The sequence below is a fragment of the Jaculus jaculus genome, chromosome 10 (genome assembly GCF_020740685.1).
Source record: "Jaculus jaculus isolate mJacJac1 chromosome 10, mJacJac1.mat.Y.cur, whole genome shotgun sequence".
NCBI lineage: Eukaryota > Metazoa > Chordata > Mammalia > Rodentia > Dipodidae > Jaculus > Jaculus jaculus.
Window position 1 is genome coordinate 87,783,813 of NC_059111.1, and position 27,424 is coordinate 87,811,236.

General features: G+C 39.9%; 1 protein-coding gene across 6 annotated transcripts in view; it reads right to left on the minus strand.

The window, feature by feature from the left end:
• Window positions 1-27,424, minus strand: part of Grm8 (glutamate metabotropic receptor 8) — an 854,699-nt gene that overhangs the window by 743,514 nt on the left and 83,761 nt on the right. The window contains exon 1 of one of the 6 annotated variants that reach the window (XM_045159899.1): window positions 2,877-2,934. The exons of the other annotated variants lie outside the window; for them this stretch is intronic. Within the exon in view, the coding sequence (XP_045015834.1) occupies window positions 2,877-2,900 (24 nt within the window). The 5' untranslated portion in view covers window positions 2,901-2,934. Of the gene's footprint in view, window positions 1-2,876; window positions 2,935-27,424 lie in introns of those variants that run through there. 6 annotated transcript variants of the gene reach the window in all.

Genomic DNA, 27,424 nt, shown 5'->3' on the forward strand with positions numbered 1-27,424 from the left:
TGAGCTAGAGTGAGACCCTACCTGTATATATAGGGTCTCACTCTAGCTCTGGCTGACCTGGAATTCACTATGTAGTCTCAGGGTAGCCTTGAACTCATGGTATCCTCCTACCTCTGCCTCATAAGTGCTGGGATTAAAGGCGTGAGCCACCATGCCCGGTTTAAAAATATGTTGCTGTTTTTTTTAAGTAAAGAAGAAAGAAGAAATGCAAAGAGAAACAAGGCGAGGAGAGGGGAAAGGAGAGAGTAAAAACTTGAAATACATATAAAATAATCAAAGACAAATATTCTAGACTGGAAGTTCTTACTCTGTTTTGGCATGATGAACCATTTTTGCGGTCTGGTCAAGCCTATGAATTTATTCGAAAACACAAAACATGTAGGATTAAAAGTCAGATGTGGTGATGCACACCTGCGGTCCCAGCTATAAAGAGACTGAAGCAGGAGGGTCACAAGTTTGGGGGCAGCGTAGGCTACATAAAAGATAACAATCTCAAAAACTAAAACACCTTTATAACTAAAGGAAGCAATTTATCTTAAAATCTAGTTACTAAAACACGTGTAACATATGTATAAACAAATCTGTGATATGATACTCTCTCCTCTTCTATTAATCTAACACACAGCATAACTCATGAAAGATCTAATAACTTCTATATTTTGGGGGGTTTTTTGTTGGGTTGTTTTTGAGGTAAGGTCTTGCTGTGGTCCAGACTGACCTGGAATTCCACAGTGTAGTCTCCAGTTGGCCTAGAACTCATGGCAATCCTCCTACCTCTGCCTCCTGAGTGCCGGGATTAAAGGCATGCGCCACCATGCCTGGCTAACGTCTATATTTTTAAGGGCCACAGCCAATCTACCATAAGCATATAGTATGAATGAGAGAAATTATGCTGTCCCAGACACTGAAACTTAAGGCGTTGGTTCTAACTGCAGCCTAACCAAGCATTTATGATACATCCAGCTACTTAAATGGAGCTAAGAAATAAGAGCTGGGAACAGGGCACGATGTATAGCATACTACTATTGATGTAAATTAAAGACACGTTCAGGTGCAAAAATAGCACAGCTTTCACAAGGATACGCACATATTTAAAATGACACATCAGAGACACCAGAATGGCTGCTTAGCAAGAGAAAGAGAATCTGAACTATGATCAGGGAAGACAAGAGGATAGGAGCAGGGAGAGCCAAGGAGAGGGTTTGCACCAATCAGTGACCACAGTGCTCTCTGAACCAAGAACAGTGATTGACTTGACTCTCAGTACCTGAGATCTAATTAAAAGAAGCACACAAAGCCATAACAGATTACTGGAAGCTAAAAGCAAGAAGCTATTGGCATGTATTAAAATACATAGGGGAAAAAATGAAACAGTAAGATAGCAACTAAGGAGTTTGTCCCAAGAGACACAAACTTCATCAAGTCTAATAGCCTTAACATTGCTGATTTGGGCCCCCACAGGGTGTGGCAATAGAGGTACAGAGAGACAGAGGAGGGACAGTTGTTCACTCCTTCTTAAGAGTGTACACTTGCTGGGCACAGTAGCACACACTTTTAATCCCAGCACTTGGGAGGCAGAGGTAGGAGAATCATTGTGAGTAAAAGGCTAGCCTAAGACTACATAGTGAATTCCAAGTCAGCCTAGGCTAGAGAGAGACTCTACCTCAAAATAAATAAATAAACAAATAAATAAATAAATAAGTAAATAAATAAAATAGTGTACACTATTGCAGCCACATTGGGGATAACAGCCAGAGTAGAGAGAGTGGGGTGAGGGATAATAGCCAAGAACTGCCCCCAAAGCCTTTGTTCACTTGCTTGTTAGTAGAGCCAGCACCAACTCAGAATTCAGTTAATTGAAACACTTAGCTGGAAATAGGAAGACCAGAAACTCAAGGCCAGCCTTGGCTATGCAGTGATTTCAAGGCCAGCCTTAGCTACAGAGTGAGTTCAAAACCGGCCTGTACCACATGAGATACTGTCTCAGAAACAATATTTTTGTTTAGAATAACACCAGCAGATTCAGTGGCAAGGTGAGGGATCACTCCCTGCTTCAAAGAGGATGTCCCAACAGCTGCTCTCACAAGGCATAAGCCACAACCCCATGGGAAACACCAGCAACCCCACTGAGGAGGGCCCTCAGCGGAATGGGGGCAGGGAGGAGGGAAAAGATGGTACCAACACATGAGGTATCCACAAAAAGTATGTTCTTCATAAAAAATAAATAAAAGATGATGCCCTCATGTTGTGTCCTCACAGGGTACAAAAAAATAAAAAAGGATGGGGTGGGGGAGAGTTTGCTGTAGTTCCATTTACAAGGGTACTCTATCATATGGAGAAATTACACACAAAGGACATTCAGTTTTGAATGAGTGCATTTATCAGGAAAATAGCAAGCAAGGGTAGAAGAAGAAATGGCAAGTAGTGGACGACAAATAAAATTATCAAGCTGCGAATTAAGAACTCCCAGCATGATTGAAGAGTCTTCTTAAAAAAAATCAGTCAGCTAGAGTCATTGGTCAATCAAGGGTCCCAGACAGGGTGCCCTCCTCTTAGGTGAGGCGTCCAATTTGCTGTCCTAATGACTGGCATTTTAATACCATGAGAAAAAAAAGAAAGTGTGGTAATTCTGTTGGAATCTTGAGATTTAGGAATAGGGTTGCACCAGACAGCCTGGGAAATGGTCTACCTTCGACCTGTTCTCCAGGGCATAGTGTTTATAACACTGAGGCTTTAAACATGCTTCTGTCTGAAGGTGGGGGCAGTGAAGGGATGTGGGTATGGATGTGTGGGTGTGTGTAGGGAGTTTTCTCCATTCCCAGACTCAGCTCACAACAAGCTGTAACAGCACGAGACAGTTTGCAAGTATAACTTACATTTCTGGCTCTGATCCTATTCATGGAAGCAGTGCCCTCATGACAATCATTTTCCGCAGGACTTCTTCCTGATACCACCACACTGAATATTGGGTTCCAACATGAAGGTGAAGTGGGGGAAACACCAACATTCAAACCATAGCACAGTCCCTAGCAAAAAAAGAAGAGGCTTGAGCTAGAGCAATGGCTTAGCTGTTAAGGAATGTGCCTGTAATGCCTAATGACCTGGGTACGATTCCCCAGTATCCATGTAAAGCCAGATGCACAGAGTGGCTCCTTTCTCTCTCTCTCTCTCTCTCTCTCTCTCTCTCTCTCTCTGTCTCTCTCTCTCTCTCTCTTTCTCTCTCTCTCTCTCTCTCTCTCTCTCTCTCTCTCTCTCTGTGTGTGTGTGTGTGTGTGTGTGTGTGTGTGTGTGTGTGTGTGTGTGCTTGAAAACAAATATATAAAATATTTTTAAAAGGGGGATGGCTGAAGAGATGGCTTAGTGGTTAAGGCACTTGCCTGCAAAGCACAGGACCCCGGTTCAATTCCCCAGGATCCACATAAGCCAGATGCACAAGAGGATGCATGCATCTGGAGTTCATTTGAAGTGGCTGGAGGCCCTGGTGCACCCCTCTCAAACAAATAAGTAAAAATAATAAAAAAAGAGAAGATGCTTAACACACTTCCTGGTCCCTGAGTCTGGCAGGTGGTAATCAACAATGGCTTTCCCTCCATCTTTCTGTTTTTGTTTCACCATCTCCTGAAGGCTCCCAACAAAAGGTAAGGCAACAATTTACAAAAACTCTCTAGATAAGCCCTTTTGGTTGGAAACATACCAAGAAGTAAACTCAACAGTAAGGGTGCCACTGGAAATAATGCTGGAGCATGCCTTCTTGCATCTGAGACAATGAAGTCATTGCTTTCAGTTCTCTTGGGTATTCAAGTCATCTTTTTTCATTAACTAATAATAGCAAATATGATCTACAAGCAGGTCCTCTTGTCTAAAATTACTTATCTAAGTTAAGCTTTTTAGTGACTGTTTGACAAATGGATGCAAGATAAAGTACTTGTGAAAACAGAAAATTAATAGACAGGAAACACTGTTGGAGTATGTGCTGAGTTTAGCCATCAGCATTTTTAAAGATGACCTAATTGATTGTCACATAGAATATGGGGGAAAGAAATGCAGGCGATGCATATAGACAAACCCTATCCTAACTTAAAATGCATGATACGGTTGAGGCAGTTCTATGAAAGCTGAATGCATGATTTGAATACAGTTGTCAAACATGACAGAATGAACACACCAGGACACAAAGCCACCTGAGTCTCTGGGGAAAGAAAAAGGATGAGATTGAAAGTGACCCTAGAAAACAATGCTAGTCATTGTAAAACCTCATGTCTCTCCTTGGCACACTCCACATTCGGTAAATCAGATTCATTGTCATGTTGCCACAGGCTTTTCTTTTTTGCTGCCAACTGTATGTGTGTTTAAACCATCAGACTTTACTGTTTTCCATGGGAGTTAATGCTATAGCAATGCAACTAGGCCATTGATAAAGAAGACTTGTCTTTCATTAAATTAAGGCATTCTGAAAGTTAAAGCAAAGTATTCCGAATGCCAGTTTCACCCACTGAAGTTCTAATATAAAATGTAATAAAACATACTCAAAAGGCTTAAGCCACTGTTTTATGCTTTTCAAAAATAAAAGGTAATTCTGGAAATTGACTTTACTTACATCGTTGGAAACCTAAACTCAGTTAAAGAGTAAGTCTGCCAGTAGAATATAAAAGAACATATTTAATACAGATGCTTACTTTTTTACAAAAAGCATCAACTAACCATGAGAAAACTAGGAGATGGTACTCTAAAGGCCATCAATGTACATCTTTTCTTTTTTTTAATTTTTTGTTTATTTTTATTTATTTATGTGAGAGCGACAGACAGAGAAAGAGGCAGAGAGAGAGAATGGGTGCACCAGGGCCTCCAGCCACTGCAAACGAACTCCAGATGTGTGTGCCCCCTTGTGCATCTGGCTAACGTGGGTCCTGGGGAACCAAGCCTCGAACTGGGGTCCTTAGGCTTCACAGGCAAGCACTTAACCGCTAAGCCATCTCTCCAGCCCATGTACATCTTTTTCAAGAAAACACTATCTAATTTTACATAGCAAAAGGAGAAGTGGCACATAGATACCACCAACCAGACAAAACCCCAACCATCAATATTCATCCTCAGACATGTGGAGCTCCTCAGTGCAGGAAGATGTGGGATTTATTAGTGAGTGTCACAAATTCAAATGAACTGGGCATGGAAGCATGCCAACAGAACCTCCAGGCTTAAAGGTCAGAATAAATGGCTGTGTCACACTTTTCTACTCAAACTTAATGAAATAAAAATTGTTTAAGACAAACTTCACCAATAGCAAACAATATAGCACAATCTAAGGTAATCATTCCAGAAAATGGTGGGTGAGAGAAGAAATCAAAAGATTCTAGAGTAGGGCAGAGCTGCTCTGTGTAAGGAGGTCTGGCCATCACACGCACTTCCACACATCCCCACAGGTTACACTGGGGAGTAACAAACACCAGCCTCCTCACATCCATAATAAATCTAGAGAGAAGCAAATTTAGAGGGCTGACCTTTTTTGTCCTCTCTCCCCTCCCCTTAGAAGATGTAGGAAGACCGCCAAGGGAGATATAACACTTCTTTAACAACAGAAAACACTTTGGGCCACAGAATCAATTGAAAGATAGGCAGCATGTGAGGACCCCTTCCTCAGGATGGGAAATAATGTCTATTGTGTAGACATTGACACCTTGTTCAGACACAAATCCACACCAGCAACTATGCCAACCTCAGCTGAGCCCTCCTGCTCCTTACCATGTTCTCAGATAATAGAGCAGTGGATCAAATGCAGAAAAATAGCATTTAAGTACAGAAAACAACTATTGAGTCATCTTTTCTTTGTGAAAACAAGAGGGCCTCAAAGTCAAGGACAAAGTCATGTATCAAGAAAGGTGGTTATTTCAACAGAATTAGAGATCATTTATTCTACCTTGCTCCCTATACTTCTCTGATTTGCTTACATATTCTTTACAATATATTTAAAAACATTTTACAAAACATGGTGTGGGTACTACCCCACCCTGAGCTGGCTAGCCAGAAGAGATAGACTGATTCCAAAACCAGGAACCACTTGTAATTGTGAGAAAATATATACTTCATTACTAAAATAAAGATTAACTATCAAAAAGTCATTAAATAACTAATCTCCACAAAGCATGAATCAACAAGACAAGCATGGTGAGCAGGCTTCAAAGGGTACCCAGAAGAAATATGCTATTGCTCATCACTGTATCCCCAAAGCCAGTGCATCAAAGGATCACTTGATTGTACAACGTGCCAATTATCTTGTTGATAGGGAGTTTTATTTTTATTCTCAAATGAAACATGATAATGGCACATAGTCATGGGGCACAGTGTGCTGCTTGAATAATCAAATCAGCATGATTAACATATCTACCAAGTCAAATGTTCAGTTCTTTGTGTTGAAAACATTCAAAAATCTTTCCTCTTAGATATTTTTAAGTGTACAACAAATTACTAAGTATAGGGAGCCTACTATGCTATATAACACTTAAGCTTAATCCTCCTGCTCTGTAACTATATTATACCCATTAACTTCTCTTCTCTATCTCCTCTTGCTACCCTCCCCAGCTTGTGATGTTAACTATCCTACTGTCTACCTCTATGGGGCAATTCTTTTGGCTATATATGAATGAGAACATGTGGTAATTGCCAGTCTTCAATGTATCATTATGTGTCTAGAAAAGAAAAATCAGTACCCAGGAAGCTATAACTCAGTACCTCCTTATCACCTGAGCTCTAAGAGGTTGTGACGTGGGGAATAGGTAAAATGCAATAAATATTGAGTAATCCTTATTCAAAATGCTTGGAAACAGAAGTGCTTGGGTATCAAATGTTTTCAGGTTTTGGAATATATACACATACAATGTGTAGGAGATTTGGGAGAGGTGACAAATCAAACATGAAATTAATAATACATGTGGTTTATGTATGCTAAAGGTAATGTTGTACAGTAGTACAGTAGTTTCAGTGTGCCCATGACGGAGGATTTTTTTGTTGTTGTTTTGTTTTGTTTTTTGAGGTAGGGTCTCACTCTAACCCAGGCTGACCTGGGATTCACTATGTAGTCTCAGGGTGGCCTCAAACTCACAGTGATCCTCCTGCCTCTGCCTCCCAAGTGCTGGAATTAAAGGTATGCACCACCACACCCTGACTCCCCAAGACTTAGGATTTCTAATTGTCTCATATTTGGGATTTTCAGACCAAGGATGTTTAACCTGCATTGCTCATAACCACACACCATCACAATATGTAGGAAACTGGTTATGCAGCATCAGACTAGACTATAATTTTGTATTTTATTTGTTTGGCTTTTCTTTCTTTCTTTCTTTCTTTCTTTCTTCCTTTCTTTCTTTCTTTCTTTCTTTCTTTTTTTATGCAGGGTCTTACTCTTGCCTAGGCTGACCTGGAACTCACTCTGTAGCCCCAGGCTAGCCTCGAATTCAAAATGATGCTGCCGAGTGCTGAAACTAAAGGCATGTACCATCCTGCTCAGATCATCAATTTTAAGATCCTGTACATTCTAAAAATTTTGTGGCTCTGGGACTCTAGTTTTATTCCAGAGCTAAGATATTTTGGAATCTTGGGACCTAGCAGTCAATGAGAGGCAGGAGTTGAAGGTAAGTTCTGCTCTTTGGAAAACCTGCAGGGACTGTAAGCCTTGTCTGAGCCCTTTCACCAAAATTCGAAGGGGAAGCAGGCCCCAGTGACAAGGCAGCCTGAGCATCCACCTCTCTCACCAACACCACCCCTCAGAAGTTTCCCCTACTTGTTTTGTCTTAGATGCCTTTTCTTTTTGTGTCTTTTCTCCTAGATTCAAAGAGAAAAATATGGATATAAAGACCAAAGGTCTTTTTCTTGCATGTAATCTGCCTCTGGGATGACTTCTTGCAGCCCAGGGATAGTTGCCCTGGTAACCAAGAATTAATTGTAAGTAACTCCTCTTCTCTCGCTTTTGCTAAACTATGGAATTCTTCTGGTTCCTCTTTCCTATCTTACTAGAGAGTTAATAGTAAAAGGATTTATTTAACCAGACTCTGGGTTTTATAACCCCTGCTGGCTTCCGACAGCAAACTCCAAACTGCCTCTTACTGGAGGCTTGTCTTAAATGAACCAGAACAACTTTTTCCTCATCTAAATATTTTAAACCTAATTGGAACACAGCAAAGCAAGTTTGAAAAGCACGTAAAAATAGCTTCCTTGTGCCTTGATTTATCAACGTCAGAAACTAGTATATTGAAATATAGCTCTTCTTGTGCAGCATAAAGATCTACTAAGAAAAAGAATGCCTTTGGAAGAGAAATAGGGAAGGGTTTTCTTTACCAAAATATCTAACTCCACCAGCTCATGCCTGTTGACAGAGGAGATTATTTTCTTCTGTCATGCACAAAACATGTAGCCAAAAGCAATAGACTAAGGGTTTCCAGTGCTGGGAGCTGAACGCATTTCTCAAAAGGCGCCCTTACAGGGAAGCACGTGTCCTGGAGGAATCTGCATGAGGCTAGGTGGGGATGAGCTGCAGATCTGAACCCAACCTGCGCCCTTCTCCATCCTGCTCTATGTTTGCATAAGCCTGACCTTCCCTCAGGCTTCCTGTTGAGTCGAATTGTTTCTAAGGTATTGCCAAGGGATGACAAGGCAGAAGGGGAGAACAGCTGTAATTCTTATGGCACTCTGTCTCTTCTGGTTGGGTTGACAGTGTCCGGGGTTCCATGCTTATGCCCACAGTGCCTACAGCTACAGGTCTTCGTAAATTTCAGCGACCACTTCAAGACTGGTGAGAGGGGCTTCCCCACTCCCTGAAGTTAACCCTTAGATGCTGAGATGGTGAATAATCTGGGACAGCTTTACCTAAGGAAAGAAGACTGAGTCCCTGGATGTGTGCCATGGGCCCCCTGAATGAATAAAAGGCAGAAAACAAGTGAGCACCAGCATGCCCTCCGATTGAAGGCTGTATCACTCTTTTGCTGCCACCCTTTCCCTGACATCAGGGACTATCATCCTTCAAACTGTAAGCCAAAACAAATCCTCCCTTAAGCTGTTTTTTGTTAGGTATTTTATCATAGCAAAGAGAGAAGTGTGCTGCCATTCCTTATTGAACTTCTTCAGCGCTTAGTCCCTCGTGAATGTACCCTTCAGTAATAACAGTCTTTAGAATTACTATTGCTCTGAGTGTTACAGTGACATTGTAGCCATCTTTTCAAGTAGTCTTTTAGGCTTTTAGAGGTACATCCTGAATTGTTCAAGGACTAAATGAACTGAAATATCTTTGGCCATGAATTGACAATTGCCAATCTAAGAGGTCTACGAATAGGTACAGTATCTTTTTATAAATTTCATTTACTTTGGAGCAGGTATAAAATTATTCATCATAAAGAGATTTCTAATGAAAATAATTGTTCTTAATCACCTCTTCTTGGTGATAAGTAGGGAAGATATTAGATGGCTCCAACACTAATAAATGATACAAGGTTGAGAAAAAGAATATGCTGATTTTTCTAATCTGATCACTATGCATTACATCGTGCCCTATAAATACATACAATTATCATGTGTCAATTAAAATATATTTAAAGGCAAGGGCTAAAAATAATGAATGTGTGGGACTTTCTAAACTGTAACTAGATAGCAAACCTCCATACGTTTCCTAATTAAGAAGGAAAATTCAATCTAACTTAGCAAAGATCAATGTTGGTTGTAAATTATTTCCAATTTTTAAAGATATTGAGCATTTTATTTACCTTAAGTTTAGGCAGCTCCAAGCCAGTAACAGGGGGACTTGGTCCAGGGAACTGGAACGTGGGGAAGGAACTGTTCAGACTGGCCTTCATACCCTCTCCAATCAGTTTTTGTTGTCTTTTGTTTGTTGTTTGTTTGTTTGTTTGCATTTGGTTTATCAAGGTGTTACAGGATATGTGCTTTGGAAGTTCAAGAAAGTCTTTGAACTCCAAATCCTGAGTTCATGTTTGTATTCAACCAACAAATTGGGTAAAACAAACGGAAAAGGATAATTATTAAATTGTTATATTTATGTAGCAAAGTATAAAACCAAAGGAAGAGAAATGGATATCCCCACACGGTCTGAGATCCCATGGGATAGTCCCGGAAGAAATGTGAAAAGAGATTTAGAGAGGAAAGAAAAGAAAAGAAGATGCAGAGAGCTCCTGCCACATGGAGGGCAGGAGTGGGTAGAGAGCAGCCAGGGGAGGTTCTCTCCTTCTCTCAGCCCAAGACAAGGGGAGGCTTACCAGGACCTGGGGTTCCGGATTCTGGAGTGATAGGGAAGTCAAGAAAGCTTGTCCTTTCGCATGCATCTATTTATAACCTTATTGTGGTGGATTTTATCATCAAACTCAGGTCAACCTGAGAGACAGTTGGTTAGTCTGAGCTAGAGGCTGGCTCAAGAAAAGGCCAGCCATAATGCCAGGTTCTGGAGGCTGAACTTGACCAACCACAATGTCAGGATTAGATTTAAATTCTAAAAAGAGGGACCTCCCTCCCAGGAAGGGGCTCAGGTTATTCATGGAAAAGTAGATTTAGGGAACTCTTTTAGGCAAGAGATAAGGAGAAGCCAGCTTTTCAGATCGCTAGCAAAGTGGAGACTTCAAGGACAGACTTGAAGGCACTCCTGCCTTTACTTTCAGGGCACCGTTCACCCTAAGTGACTCAAAGGTAAGGTCTCACTCTATCCCAGGAGGCTGACCTGGAACTCACTCCGATCTCAAACTCATGGCAATCTGCCTACCTCTGGCACCTGAGTGCTGAGATTAAAGGCATGTTCCACAATGCTCTACACTCCAAGTCTTACCTAAATTGCATCATTTTGCAAAACTTTATGAAAACTTCCCTTACAGTTCTTTTGGGTGAGATTTTCCTCATCTTATCATGGAATAAATCTGGTTCTGTCCTCTCCATGTCAAAATTTATGCATCCCAGAATTCAGCTTGTTTTATCTCAATAAAATTTTTGTCTTAACTATCTTGGCCCAAAATGAATTCTTAGGAATCTGTATCCAATTACTTGCTGCCTCCATGATGCTGATTACCCTCAAGGCCTAAGTTTCATCAGCTGTACAATGGGGTTAATGGCTAGATTATATTTATTAAGATGTGTGTGGGTCCTCAGTCTATTTTGGGTTGGGCAATAGTAGGCATTCAAACACTAATGGCTGCTATTATTTCCCAGTGTGCACTGGATTTTTCCAAATCTTAAGGAAACAACAATAAACAAAAATGCTTGTCCCCTCATGGAGCTTGCTGTCTAAGCAGGAAAGGCAGATATTAAATTCGTAAGTATAAGAAGTGTGTGTGTGTGTGTGTGTGTGTGTGTGTGTGTACAGGTTTTGAGTGGTACAATGCTATAAAAAACTTAAACAGAGTGAAAATGATGGAAGATACTAGTTTTGATAAAATAGCCTTGGATGGTCTCTCTAAGCATGGGACATTTCGATGGCAAGCATATAGAGATCAGTTTTTAAACCAGTTTTATTGCCTAAGAAAACTCTTAACTGTCAAAAGCTTTCAAGTATTTGGGAACGGTATGTCTTCCAACTAAGCAGCCATGATAATGGACAGGATCACATCACAAACCTTAAGTATCCGTAATGCTGTATTTTGTTGTCTTTTTAAATGGGATCAGCTTCCCCGTGTTGCCGTTGTCACACCAACCTAACTGCTTACACACATTGCTTTGTCACACCACGTGTTCACACAGTTGACAGGGTCTTCTTTTTCTGCTGTTGCATCTGCTGGGCTTTTGAATTTCTTTTTCACCTTTTACCATTTCCTAAGAAATCACCTGAAGTCTGACTTACACCTTAAAACTGCTTTTAGGCTACTGTTCACCTGTTTTCCTTTAATATCACAGTCACTGTCACCAAGTCCTTTGATCCTCACTCATCTTTCTTCTTCATTTTCTTTGCTTCCATATATAGCCTAAGTGAGAGGAAATTCCAAAAGAGGCTGCCAGCCCCTGGGGGAGGTGTGCACTTGGAAGGAGAGGCTGGTGAGAAGCTACCCTGGCAGAAGTGGGGGAGGCAGAGACATAGGACACAGGAGAGAAGTAACATGATCCAAAACCCCTGCCATCACTTCTCTGACAGTTTCAGAATCAGAAAATTAATCAAATAAGGATTTATGTTAGAATGTGTCAGGAGATCCATGAAGATAAATATGATGCTTATTTCCACCAAGGAGAAAACATTTCTAGTCCTGAAAACTGCCAACTGATAAGTCCTTCATAAGAAGACTAAGTGACAGTATTTAAAATGCACACATGCATGCATGCACACACACACACACACACACACACACACATATTTCTAGTTATATAAAATGGCAGGGGATAATTTGATCCTGAATAAACATACTCGATTTACTTCATACACTTTTGTTCTGGTGATATTTTATTTCTTTTTGTTTTTCTTTTTTGTTTTGTTTTGTTTTGTTTTTTTGTGTTTTCTAGACAGGACCTAATTCTGTAGCCCAGGTGTGGCAGTTTAGGAATGTACAATGCCCCCCATACCCCCATAGCCTCATGTGCTTGAATACAAAATTCTCAATTGGTGGCACTGTTTGGGAAGGTTGTAAGGCCTTTGGGAGGCATGCCCTTGCTGGAAGAAGTGTGTAATGTTGGGTAGGAGTTGGGGTCTTATAGACCATCCCTACTTGCAGCTTAATTCACTCTCTGTACTACTTCCCTGCTGCTGCGAAGATGTGATACCCCACTATCTGCACCTGCTAGGCTTTCCACGTCATGATGAAACTTGACCTTGGAACTAAGCTGTAAATAAACCTTTTCCCTTCCTTCCATAAGCCTCTTCCATCCCATCCAGGCAGTCTGTCCCAACAACAAGAAAGTAACTACTATACCAGGCCACCCTAAATTCACCATGGAGCACAGGCTTGCCAAACCCATGGCTATCCTCCTTGCCGCAGTCATTCCAGCACCAATATTGCAGGCATGACCGCAGCTCTGCTCTGATGGTATACGCTGTTCTTTCTTGTTTGTTTTCTTCCCCTCCTCCTCCTACCTTCATACTCAGGGCTCAAAGTTACTGAAGATTAGAAAACATAAAAGCCTTAGAAATTAATTTAAGATTAGCTCCTAACAAATGCACTTACAACCGTGCTAATTTTTGCCCAGGAGCTCAACAACGCGGATTAACGGCACTGCTTCCGGCAGTGGTGATGTGAGGGTGACACAGGTTCGCGTGGTGTCCCGCGTCCCACGTGAGAGCTCATGTGGGGTCCCCATCCAAAGACTGGCCTATCTATGCACAAAGCATGCCAGGCTCCAAGAAAGAAGGGATGAAAGTTTCAAATGCAAAGAACGCACGGGAGGAAAAATGACGCCCCTTCTAAATGATAATAAAAACTCAATTTCATTATCTCCCAAGTTAAAATATCTGAGAGGTCTAGCCTTTTACTCCCTTACCACCTTTATAGAGATTTCCCTCATAAAAATATCCTGCTTTGTCCTAGTTTAATTTTAAGAGGATTTTTATATTTCTTTTCAAATAACATGTTTAAGCTACTGTTGGTTCACCTTCTACTGGCCTCTGGTGTGACTTATTTTAATCTTCCAGACAATGCTTTATTCACATCAAAGGAAAGGCTTTTTTTTCCCCCTCCTTTTGTATTTGGATTAAAAATTATGAGCTACAAGCATGAGTTGAACAAAACTGAAAGTTTCATCACTAAGGAAGTAAATCACTAATTCTAAAATGTTCTTTAAAATCCAGGGATTGGAATTATATGTTTCAGAGTACTTAGCAGAGGAGAATTTGAATACACTCACCATAAAGGACAAAAGCATAAGGTGATAGATGAGCCAATAACCCTCAACTGATCACTACCCAATGAATACACGAATCAAAACCCCACACTGTACTTCATGAATGTGTAGGGATATTGTGCCAATCAAAATAAATAAATTAACTAATTATCAAGTATGTACCTTTAACCACTGAGCCATCTCCCCAGCCCCTTAATTTATTATCAGGGAACAAAGGACAAAAGTTTAGAAAGAGTCTAGACTTTCCAGTGGCAAGCAAAGGCAAAGGGACAGTGTGTTGAAATGCAGATCAAAAGGTGTCATGTCCAGACTTCTGTCAGAATACTTGATGACCCACCAAAGGCCAGCAGTAAGACCCTATTGCTGAAGATTCCATATGCAGCTGACAGGTAAAATGGAATGGCATGGCTGGAAGCCAGGAGAGAGTCAGTCCCCAGACAGTCAGCGTGTCTAGTGCCAGAAGGTGCTACATGGGCGACTGTGGGAAATGACCAATATCTGTCTAAGCAACTCATTGTCTAATCTAATTAGCAACAAATAACCGGATGTGATGCCCCCACAAGTGCAATAGTGGCACACAGCCATGGTGGGGAACCAACTGCTCTTGATTTGTCTAACTGATCCACTCAGTGGTATGAAACCCATAGCTGGAGCTGGGAAACAAGTCAGAACCATACCCAAACATAGGCCCACTCTCCAATATCAAGCTACCATCAATCATGGGGTACAAGAGGTCCTATACCAATCAAACTCTCTATCAAAAAAGTAATTGTTATCTCAAATTTCTGGGTGCTAACTTACTCTCCGTTGGAGAATCTGCTTCTCTTTTTCAGATAGATGCAGATCAAGGAGAGAGCTGCCCCAACATACCTCAAAAGGGGGCCCGACTGAAACTAAGGACAATTGGTGAAACAAGCAAGGGTGATGTTTTCCTGATGAACCAGATACCAGTACAAAGGGGAAGGAGACCAACACAGAGAAAAATCAACTCCTACTAAATCAGAGAGCCAGAGCCTCAGAGGCCCCCAACACCTCAGCACTGAAGCAGACCAAAAATGAACCCAACATGGCTCAGGGAAATTTTGCGGAAGAGGGGGCAGAAAGAATGTCAGAGTCACATGTTGGGTCATGATATGCAGAGAAATTTATCATACCAATAACTATGGGCTAACTCCACAATGCACGACCCATTTACATCAACAAGGAGGATCCAATGGGAGGGGGTAGATCATGGATGAGCCTAAACAATGGTACCAAACTGCCTGTATTTGTTGAAAAGAAAACTAATAAATTAAATTTAGAAAAAAAGGTGTCATGTCTGTAGAGAACCTAAATCATCATGAATTTTCCTATGTGAATAATATTTAATGATAAAACTAACGAAAATTCAGACTACTTGCTATTGTCACCATGTGCCAACAATTGAAAATAGGGTTGTGATAAAATAATATTCTCTCTGCTAAATACTATAAATCTTCACTATATAAGTTCTAACAATTGTTGAGTAATTGTTTGGTTTTAATAATACACATGTAAACTTTAATTTAGCATAATTTTACTGCTTATCCTTTTATATACACTTTTAGTCTACAAATAAATGAACTAGAACAATTCCCAGTAATATAGTTGACTCCACATACATGAAGTCCTAAACACACACTCCTAAGCAAGTTATTCAAGACTTAAAAATTCCTATATCCTTGCATTTAAGCATCAACACAGTGCTTTGATAGTTTGTTTAGATTTATATATGTTACTATGTGAGAGAGAGAAAGAGAAAGATAGAGAAATAACAGTTTGTCTTCTGTGTTATAATTTAGCACTTATTGCTTAATGTAAAATTGGGGATACAAACACGAGACATAACTGAAAACTGAATTTGACTTTTTGTTCTAGAATTTTCTGTGGGTATTCTATGTTTCCACTTCCAAGAAAAGTACTTAAAATTGCAACTAAACTATGTTTTCATCAAAAATACAGATTAAGGGCTGGAGAGATGGCTTAGAGGTTAAGCACTTGCCTCTGAAGCCTAAGAACCCCGGTTGGAGGCTCGATTCTCCATGACCCACGTTAGCCAGATGCACAAGGGGGCGCACGCGTCTGGAGTTCATTTGCAGTGGCTGGAAGCCCTGGCGCGCCCATTCTCTCCCTCCCCCCCCCCCTTCCTCTTTCTGTCTCTGTCACTTTCAAATAAATAAATAAAAATGAACAAAAAAATACAGATTAAAATAAACAGCAATGTTAATTGTAAGAAACAACTCAGTACTTTCAATTCATCATTCCATTTCACCACAGAACTTTTAATATTTTATTTATTTATTATTTGAGAGAGAGAGAGAGAATGGACACATCAGGGCTTTCGGCCAATGCAAGCAAACTCCAGATGTATGTGCCACCATGTACATCTGGCTTATATGGGTTCTGGGAAATCAAACATTAGTCCTTAGGATTCACAGGCAAGCACTTTAACTGCTAAGCCATTTCTCCAGCTGAAAAGTATTATTTGTGTTAAAAAATATTAATCAGGGGCTGGAGAGATGGCTTAGCGGTTAAGCGCTTGCCTGTGAAGCCTAAGGACCCCAGTTCCCCAGGTCCCACATTAGCCAGATACACAAGGGGGTGCACGCGTCTGGAGTTCGTTTGCAGAGGCTGGAAGCCCTGGCGCGCCCATTCTCTCTCTCTCCCTGTATCTGTCTTTCTCTCTGTGTCTGTCGCTCTCAAATAAATAAATTTAAAAAAAATTTTTTTTAAAAAAATATAAATCAGGGCTGAAGAGATGGCTTAGTGTTTAAGGTACTTGCCTGGAAAACCCAAGAACCAAGGTTCAATTCCCCAGAACCCACGTAAACCAGATGCACATGGTAGCATATGCATCTGGAGTTTGTAGTGGCCAGAGGCCCTGGTGCACCCCCCCCTTCTCTCTCTCTCTCTCTCCATATATATATATATATATATATATATATATATATATATATATATGTATGTATGTATGTATGTATATATATGTATATGTATGTATATATATATATATATCTTAAATACAAATAAAATGTGATATATACATATATCTTAAATACAAATAAATAAAATGTTATATATATATATATATATATATGTGATATATATATATAATGAAGTATCAGTTACTTTTCTCATTATTGTGCCAGAATCTCAGATAAAAGCAACCTACAAGAGGAAAGATTTGTTTTGGCTGACAGTTTTGGCTATAGTGCATCACGGCAAGAAAGGCTTGCACATGAAAGAAGTGGCAGCAAAAGTAAGCAAAGCCATTAGCTAGTCACATGACATCCACATTCAGGAGAGAGAAGAGATGAATGCTGGGCCTCTACTCACTTTTCTTCTCACTGTTCACTCTAGGACCCCAACTTATACGATGGTGCTGACAACATTCAGAACAGGTCTTCTCTGCTGAAAACCTCTCTGGAAACAACTTCACAGACATGCCCAGAAGTATGCTTCCTCAGTGATTATAAATCCCTTCGACTTGACAATGAAGATTAACCATCACAAAGATGGAATGCAATATATAACATATATATTAGTATTGGTATATATTATATATACTATATATATAAACATATGTAATGTAGTACATATTTTATATAGTATATATTAGCTATGCTATATGTAATCATACATGTGTGTAACATTTAATTCATAATTTTTCTAGAATGCAATATGTAATATATGTACATATGTGAGTATATGCATTGTTTAATTATTTTCTTTGATTTGAATAATATTTTTTCAATTAAGATCCTTCTTTTTTTAATATTTTATTTCTTTATTTAATTGAAAGAGGGAAAGAAGCAGAAAGAGAGAGAATGGGTATGCCAAGGCCTTTAGCCACTGCAAAAGAACTCCAGATGCATGTGCCACCTTGTGCATCTGGCTTACGTGGGTCCAGGGGAATCAAACCAAGGTACTTTGGCTTCACAGGCAAGCTCCTTGATCACTAAACCATCTTTTCAGCCCAAGATCCTTCTGTTTTTTTGTTTTGTTTTGTTTTGTTTTGTTTTGTTTTGTTTGTTTGCTTTGTGAGGTAGGGTCTCACTCTAGTCCAGGCTAACCTGGAATTCACTATGTAGTCTCAGGGTGGCCTCGAAATCATGGTCATCCTCCTACTTCTGCCTCCAGAGTTCTGGGATTAAAAGTGTGTGCCATCACGCCTGATATGATCCTTCTTTTTAATTCTGTACTTTTACTTAACTGATGTTAAACTGCAATGTCATTCATAAACCAGTAAATAAATAAAGGCTTTCCCTTTCACCAGAAGTTATCTTAGCATGATTTTAAAGTATCAGCTGGGTGTGGTGGCACACGCCTTTAATTCTAACACTCCAGAGGGAGAGGTAGGAGGATCACTGTGAGCTCAAGGCCACCCTGAGACTACAAGGTGAATTCCAGGTCAGCCTGGGCTAGATAGAGCAAGACCCTACCTGGAAAAAAATATATATACCAATCCAATACTATGAACAATGAAAACATAATAATTTAATTGAAAATTGATTAAACTAACAGATTACCTTAACTTAAAAAGTGAAAGTAGAAAACAGGAAAAGAGATGAAAATGCCCCAGGTGCTAGGAAAATGGCTTAGTAGATAAAGTACTTGCCATGTAAGTGTGAGGACCAGTTTAATAGGCAATCTCTGGACTCAAGTGAGAGACCCTGCCTAAATAAAGAAAAAGGAGAGTCATCAGGCTGGAGAGATGGCTTAGCTGATAAGCCACTTGCCTGGGAAGCCTGAAGACTCAAGTTCTACTCTCCAGGTCCCACATAAGCCATTGCCTCAAAAAATAAATTTTTTTTAAAAAAGGAGAGAGATCAAGGACGACAAGATGCCTGCTATCAACCTCTGGCCTCCATGCACACACATGATGCACACCCACACATACATGTCCACCTACATGCATACACACACACACACACACACACACACATGCTGTGGTGGTTTGATTCAGGTGTCCCCCACAAACATGTATTCTGAGTGCTAGTCTCCCCAGCTGACAGCAATTGGAAATTAAAGCCTCCTGAAAGCAGTGTGTTGTTGGGGACGGGCTTATGGGTGTTATGGCCAGTTTCCCCACGCCACTGTTTGGCACACTCTCCTATTGCTATTGTCCACCTGATGTTGGCAAGGGGGTGATGTCCACCCTCCACTCATGCCTTCATTTTCCCCTGTCATCATGGAGCTTCCCCTCAAGACTTTAAGCCAAAATAAACCTTTTTTGTTTGTTTGTTTTTTCCCACAAGCTGCTCTTGGTCAGGTGATTTCTACCAACAATGCAAACCTGATTGCAAACACATACACATGCAAAACAGTACCCTTAATTTCTTATCTTATGTAGTAGATAATAAAATCTCTAATTTTGTTATTATTGTTAATCACAATTAGAACTCTAGTTTAAAATATAAGGATTATCACTGGTGACATTCTAGGTACCTTGCAAATTATTTGAGATATTGATACGCTGTTATACATTTTAAATTATCAACACATTAATTTTATTTTTGTACATAACACATTTTCTTTTCAAATTCCACTGGCATGAAATAAAATACATATTTTCTTTCATTCCACAATCTGCCTTTCCTTTATGGGCATTAATTATTTCACAGAAAATCATCTTGAAGATAGCTTCATTACGTAGGGGAAGGAGGGTTGAAAATAATCATGTGCGCTGAGTGTATATGTATTTTGTATACTAGATTTTATGGAATTTTATTAGACTCTTGGAGTTCCTGAACGTTTGTCTCCAGCTCAGGCCTAACATGAGCTTACATCAAAATTGTGACATGAGGCTGGAGAGTTAGCTGCATGGTAAAATGGGCTTCCTGTACACGTGTGAGGGCCTGGGGGAGCCCGAGACTGCCAGAGTTCAACTCTCCAGACCCTTCATAAACCTCAAGGAATAGCCACACGCACCTGCAGCCCCAGTCCTGCAGGGAAGCAGAGACAGGAGAGTCCTAGGAGCCCTTCAGGCTCCAGAATCAGTAACAATAAAATAAATAAACCAGATGGAAGAGCAAAGAGACAGGATACCCATAGAAGGTGCCTCCCAGCACAGGTGAGCATATGGGGCACCGCACCATATACACATGCATAACACATTAAAAAAAAGAAGAAGAAGAAGAGAAAGTATGACCTGACCTAGTGTGGTAGGTTATAAGGCAGCTGGAAGAAAATACCTCATAGAAAGAGAGAGGCCAACATAATATGCCTTGACGCATTCAGCACTTTTTTTTTTTTTTTTTCATCCAACAAATAACTATTAAGCATGCAGCATTGTGCTGTGGCTGAAATGAGTTTCATGCCCTCTGGAGCTTCCATCACAGTGAAAGATATAACAAAAAACAGACAATAAGTACCAAACATGATGAGCAGGTAAACTGCATCGTATGATTGAAGGTACTAAGTGCTATGAAGAAACTCATCAGTCCAGCGTGGGAGAGCGCCAGGAGGCTACCGTTTTAAACAGGGTAGTTGTGGGTCCTGGGAAAGATGACTTGTCATCAAAGACTTCAAGAAGGTGGGAATTAGCCCTATGAACATCCAAGGAAAGAGCATTCTGGGCAGAAAAGGCAGCCAGGGCAAAGATAGGGGAAGGGAGCATGCCTGGAATGTTCCAGAAAGACAAGGAGGATGGGACATAAGCCAGATACACAAAGTGGAGCATGTGTCTGGAGTTCGTTTGCAGTGGCTAGAGGCCCAGGAACACCATTCTCTCTCCCTTCCCCTCTCTCTCTCTCTCTCTCTCTCTCTCTCTCTCTCTCTCTCTCTCTCTCTCTCTCCCCCCACCCCAAATAAATAAATAAATAAAATTTTTTTGAAAAAAATGAAGTGATAGTAGATGAAGCAATAGAGGTCAGGAGGGTGAGCTTGTGTAGCATTTTATTAGGCTTTGTAAAAAGCTTTGTCTTTTATTTAGGGTAAAAAAGAAACATTTCAAGGCTTTAAGAAGAGTAATGGCATGACACATTATGATTTTTTAAATATTATTTATTTAGTTGATAAAGAAAGAGGCAGAGAGACAAACAGAAAGAGAGAGAGAGACTATGAAATGGATACACCATGGCGTCCTGACACTGTAAACAAACTCCAGATACATGCACCACTCTGTGCATCTGGCTTTATATGGGTTCTGGGGAATCGAACCCAGGCTGTCAGGCCTTGCAAGGAAGCACCTTTAACTGCTGCACCATCTTTCCAGCCCTGACATTATGGCTTTTAAAAGAGTATCCTTAGTAAAGTGAAGCACCCACCTTGAAAGCCTGCCCAGGGCAGGTGGGATGGCCCAAGACCCTTTACTGCCAAGACTGACACATCTGATTGGCTGGCTAGGAGACTGGCCCTCCCCCTTTGTGCTCTGCTTTCCTCCCGCAGGTGCAATATGTTCTACTCTCTGCATGTAGGAGAGACACTCTCCAAGATCGGGTCTAGAGGTGCTGTCAGATGCTCCAGTTTTACCACTTGAGATTAATTATATTGCATTGAATATCTCCAAAAGTTTTCTATATAGTGATACATTTGCACCTGGGTGTGTCTAACCTGTGCAAATTACCTTTGAACTAAGCCAATTCATCCCTCTTGAATGGCCAGCAACCAAGTAACTGGCAACTGGGAGAGAATAAAATCCAGGAATATGCACAGCAGCACACACAGCTCAATATTTGGATTCTCATTACCCATGCATATTCTATCCACAATTAATCAATAAGGTACAAAACATACAACCCAAGATTACATAATGCCCTGTCAGTTTGTGTTTCCTTCCTGCTAGACCTAGCTCGGAAAAGGAATGGTTGGCGAGGAAACCGAAAGGAAATGCAATCCCAGGAAATGTGTGTGGCAATCATGCTAAAAGGTGAGAAACACAGACAAAAGAAACCCCATAGAGAAAGCGTTATTTGCTTAAAGTCTGAACTAGAGCCAAATCCTACATCAGGCTGAGTCACTGACTTCAGCCAGAAAGAATCCCTCCGGATGTCCTGCCCTGGTCTCTGACGCTCACTCCAGGACAGCTAACCAAAAGATGTCTTTTGGTAGCCCAACTAGTCTTCTTGGTCCTTAAATTCTATTTAAAAAAAAAAAAAAAAAAAAACGATTATTACATTCACATACCCTAGAATTTTTTCAATAAAATTTCTTTGTCACAATGGAAAGCTTTCAACTGCTCAACTATGTTTTAAAATCTCTTCCATGGGCAGCGCCATCAAAGCAAGATGAAATGCATCAAGGTGAGTGTCAATTTTCACCCACACTTCCCACTAAAGGTTGGATTTAAGGCTAGAACTGAACAAGTACAAGAATGACTATTTCCTAACAAGCTATTTAAAAGTGCTCTCTGATGTTTTCTAGCATCAAGTGTTTTGCCAGTTTTCATAGACCTGAGATGGTAACTCTGTCACCCTGTTCTGAAACCTCCATCGAAATGCTCCATTACACATGCTTCCTTTTTCTTAGAACAGGCAGCTATGGGCACACAGGGAGCTTTGTGTCAAAGCCTAACAAGTCTCCCTCTTTTCCATTTGTGACAGCTTCCACCCAGTAAGTCTGAGGAGATGTCAACTCTCCACTTGACATCCAATGTACTTAATGCCTTGACTCCATCATCCACAAAGCTTACCCACTTAAACACTGATACCATGACATGTTTAGCAAAGGACAAAGATGGCACAATAAGAGATGACTTGGGCTGGAGAGATGGCTCAGCAGTTAAGGAACTGTCTGCGAAGCTAAAGGACCTAGGTTGGATTCCCCAGTACCCATGTAAGCCAGATGCACAAGGCAGCACATGCGTCTGAAGTTTGTTTGAGTGGCTGGAGTCATACGCGTTCTCTCTCTCCATATCTGCCTCTCTCTCTGTCTCTCCAATAAATAAATAAATTATCTTTAAAATATACTTTTTAAAAAGAGATGACTCTTAAAATTCAAATATACCAGTGTGAAAACTGATACTAAGACCTCAGAGACCATTATCCTATACCTTGGTTAAAACAGACTTCTGTGAGTTAAAGGAGAAAGAACTCAAAAGGGTATGTGCATTTAAAAATGTTGGCTAATAGGACTACAGTTCCTGGTGACCTAAAAGCCACTAGGAAAAGGCTACATGGAGTATAACAACTTCTGAAGGTATTTCCTGAGAGAGCCCCTTGCCACAGCAAATGTTAAGTTCTATAGTATTCCTCTCCATCTCATCTCTCTTCCCATTCAAATTTTGAAATGAATGAGATATTACTAGAATAATAACTATATTAAAATTTCTAAATATTGGGACTTGAAAGATGGCTTTGCAATTAAGGTGCTTGCTTGTAAGCCTAATGGCCCATATCTGATTCCCCAGTACACACATAAATCCAGAGGTACAAAGGGGCACACATATCTGTCTGGTGTTTGTTTGCAGTGGCAAGAAGTTCTGGTGTGACTTCTCTCTCTCTCGCTCTCTCTCTCTCTCTCTCTCTCTCTCTCCTTGCAAATAATAATAAATAAAATTTAAAAAACAATTAAAAATTCTAAACATAACCCCCCCCAAAAAAAACAAATCTAACTTCTATTATTTCTACTTTCAAAAAAGTAAAGCCTATATTTTGGGTCTTTTATTAAGTCATTGATTCATTCTGAATTGTCTGTGTGCAAGGTGAGAGACACAATTTAATTTCATTCTACATGTGGATATTGAGATTTTTCCAGGACATTTGTTGAAGCTGCTGTCTTTTTTTTTCCAATGTATTGTTTTCATACCTTTGTCAAAAAAAAAAAAAAAAAAAAGGTGGCTTATAGTATGTGAGATTTTTCTTTGTTTTGTTTGGGGTTTTTTATTTTATTTATTTATTTATTTATTTTTGGTTTTTCAAGGTAGGGTTTCACTCTAGTCCAGGCTGACCTTGAATTCACTAGGTAGTCTCAGGGTGCCCTTGAACTCATGGCAATCCTCCTACCTCTGCCTCCTGAGTGCTGGGATTAAAGGCGTGCACCACCATGTCCAGTTGTATGTGAGCTGTTTTTTTTTTTATTTTCTCCTGAGGCTTTTACCCTATTTCATTGGTCTTTATGTCTATTGTGCACCAGTACCATGCTATCTTTGTTGCTGGGTCCCTATGCTACAATTTGAGGTATTTGGAGTATCATGAAATCTCTAGGACATCTCTTTCTGCTTCCATGCATCTGTGTGAGTTTTTACATCTTTTTTTTTTTTTTCTAGTTATTGGAAGTTGATGTGGACTACACTGATTCTCTAGACCACTTCCAGTAACATGGCCATTTTTTTTTTTTTTTCGAGGTAGGGTCTCACTCTGGTCCAGGCTGACCTGGAATTAACTCGGTAGTCTCAGGGTGGCCTTGAACTCACGGCTATTCTCCTACCTCTGCCTCCCGAGTGCTGGGATTAAAGGCATGCGCCACCATGCCCGGCGAAGGCCATTTTTACAATATAAATTCTGTCAACTCATGTGCATGAGCAGCCTTTCTATGTCCCAAGGGCCTTTTCAATTTCCTTCCTCAGTGTCCTGAAGTTGTCATTGTAGGGAGCTTTCACCTCCCTGGTTGGGTTTATTCCTAGGTATTTTTTGAAGCTATTGTGATATTAGGATAATTTTCCTAATTTCTCCTCTGAATTTTGTACATTGACTTTCTATCCTGCTACATTGCTGAAAGTATTTGCCAAATTTAAGTTTTCTGATGGAATCTTTAGGGTCTTTTAAGTATAGGGTCATGTCATCTGAAAATCAGGATAAATTGACTTCTTCCTGCCTTTTTTTTTTTTTAATGTGACACCAGCAGACACAGAGAGAAAGAGACCGATAGAGAGAGAGATAATGAGTACATCAGGGCCTCCAACCACTGCAAATGAACTCCAGACAGTTGCACCCCCTTGTGCATCTGGCTAACATAGGTCCTGGGGAATTGAGACTCAAACCAGGGTCCTTAGGCTTCAAAGGCAAGCGCTTCACCATTAAGCCATCTCTCCAGCCCCTGTTTTTGGTTTTTTGAGGTAGGGTTTTACTGAAGCTCAGGCTAGCCTGGAATTCACTATGAGGTCTCAGGGTGGCCTCCAACTCTCCGTGATTCTCCTACCTCTGCCTCCCAAGTGCTGGATTAAAGGTGTGAGCCACCATGCCTACCTCTTCCTGCCCTGTTTTTATACTATTTATTGCTTTCTCTTACCTTATGGTACAAGCTAGAACTTCAAAAACTAAGCTGAATAAAAGTAAACAGAGTAGATATCTTTCTTTTGTTCTGATTTTAGAGAAAATGCTCTCAGTTTTTCTACATTTAGCATAATGTTAGCTACAGTCCTGTTATATACCTATTTTATTACACTGAACTATATTCCTTCAATTACAAGTTTCTTCAAGACTTTAATCATGAAGGGAAATACATGTTCTTCTTAATGTGTTCTTGAATTTGGAATGCAAGTATTTTGTTGAGAATTTTTGCATCTATGTTCATCCAAGAGATCAGCCTACAGTGTTCTATGCTTAGTGTGTCCTTACCTAGTTTTGCTAACACTGGCTTTATGGAAAGAACGTGGTAGTACTTCTTCCTTTCTAGTTTGTGGAACACTTTTAGAAGTATTAAGTGTTAGTGCTTCCTTAAACATCTGATTGAATTCAGCACTGAATCAGTCCAGCCTTGGCCTTTTTTGTTTCAATTTCATTGTTCATTATGTAACTAAGTTGTATATATCTTTTTATTTAATTTTGATAAGTTACATGCATTTTCTTTTCCAGTTTTCTATTTTCAAAGCATTCCCTCATGTTCCTCTGTATTTTACTGAAATCTGTTGTAACATTTCCCTTTTCATATATAATTTCATTAATTTGAGTCTGGTCTCTTTCTCTTTTGAATAGGTTAACTAAGGGCTTATCAATCTCACTTATCTTTTCACACAGCCAATTTTTTATTTGGTTCTACATAGTATTCTTTGAGTATCTTTTCATGACTTTCTTCTGTGTAATCATTATTATTTCTTGCCATCTACTGTATTTGGGCTTTGCTTGTCCTTGTTTTATGTCTAAAACCATGAGTTCATCATTAGGTTATTTGAGATACCTCTGGATTTTTTCAGTGCAAACACTTGTAGCTATAACCTTCCCTCTAGTTCTGCCCTGGCTATTCGACCTGAACTTCTTCTGGTGAGTTCTGATATTATTGCCATTTGATCTAAGGATTTGTTTTTTTAATTCTTCTCTGATTTCTTCAATGGCCCACTGTTTGTCCAAAAATGTAATGCTCAAGACTTAGGAGATGGCTTAGCAGTTAAGGTGCTTGCTTGCAAAGCCAAATGATGTAGTTTCAATTCCTCAGGACCCACGATAGCCAGATGCACAAGTTGACACATATGTCTCGAATTTGTTTGCAGTAGCTGGAGGCCCTGGCGTGCCCATTCTCTCTCTCTTTCTCTCTCTCTCTCTCTCTCTCTCTCTCTCTCTCTCTCTCTCTCTCTCTTTCTCTCTCTCAAATAATAAAAATAAAAAGTATTTTTAAAAATGTAATGTCGTGTCTTCAAGTATCTGTGTAACTTCTGTGGTTTCTCTTGCTGACTATTGCTAGTCTTATTTCACCACATCCTGATAAGATACAAGGAAGTATTTGGATTCTTTTGTTTGGATTTGCTTTGTTATATAATGTGATAGACTTTTTTAAAAAGGCTTTGTCCAGAACTCTCAAAATACATATTCCAAGTCTGTTAGATGGGATGTTTTGTAGATATCTGTCAAATCCAACTGATAGTTTAGCTTTGAAATCTCTGTGCTGGTTTTTTACTTTAGATAACTTATCTGGTGAAGCTATCTGGACTTCCTTGCTAAATTCTTCCTCCATATTTTTTGATTTCTCCAAATGGCTGGCCATTTCATTTACTCTGCTAACATTCTTATCTGAATCCTGAATTATCGCCATTCATTTGTTTGAGTCTTCAACATAGTCATTGATCCCTTTTAAAAAGTAGGATTCTGAAATCTTTTTCTGACATTTCAGCTATCTCATTCTCCTTGGTTTCTAATACGAAGGAGTTGTGAGTTTGTGGAGGTATCATAGTGGCTTTTATCTCATTTGCTAGTTTCTTTTTTTGTGTGTTGTTGTTGCTGCTGCATTTTTCTATCTCTGTTTAATAGATGTGACCTCTAGCTTGATTTTTTTCTCTTTTTCTCAGTCTTTCTTTTATTTTTACATAAGTCTGCCTGATAAGTTGTCTTCAGTGCAGATTTAGAGTCCCCACTATTATTTTCTATGCAGTAACTAGCTGAAAGACAGACTTAAAGAGAAAAATTTTAATTTTGTTTGTTCATAGAGCATCTGATTACTTAGAGAAATATCAAAGAATACAGGGGACATCCTGGAACTAATAAGTGAATATATACAGGAACATTCTATGACACAAGGTGTAGATATAGAAATGAACTCTTATGCTGACAATGATCAATTCAAATTAGAAATTATTTAAAAAAATATTTGCAGCTGGGCATGGTGATGCATGCCTTTAATCCCAGAATTCTGGAGGCAGAGGTAAGAGAATCACCATGAGTTCGAGGCTATCCTGAGACTACATAGTGAGTTCTAAGTCAGCCTGGGCTGGAGCAAAACCCTACCTCAAAAAAAG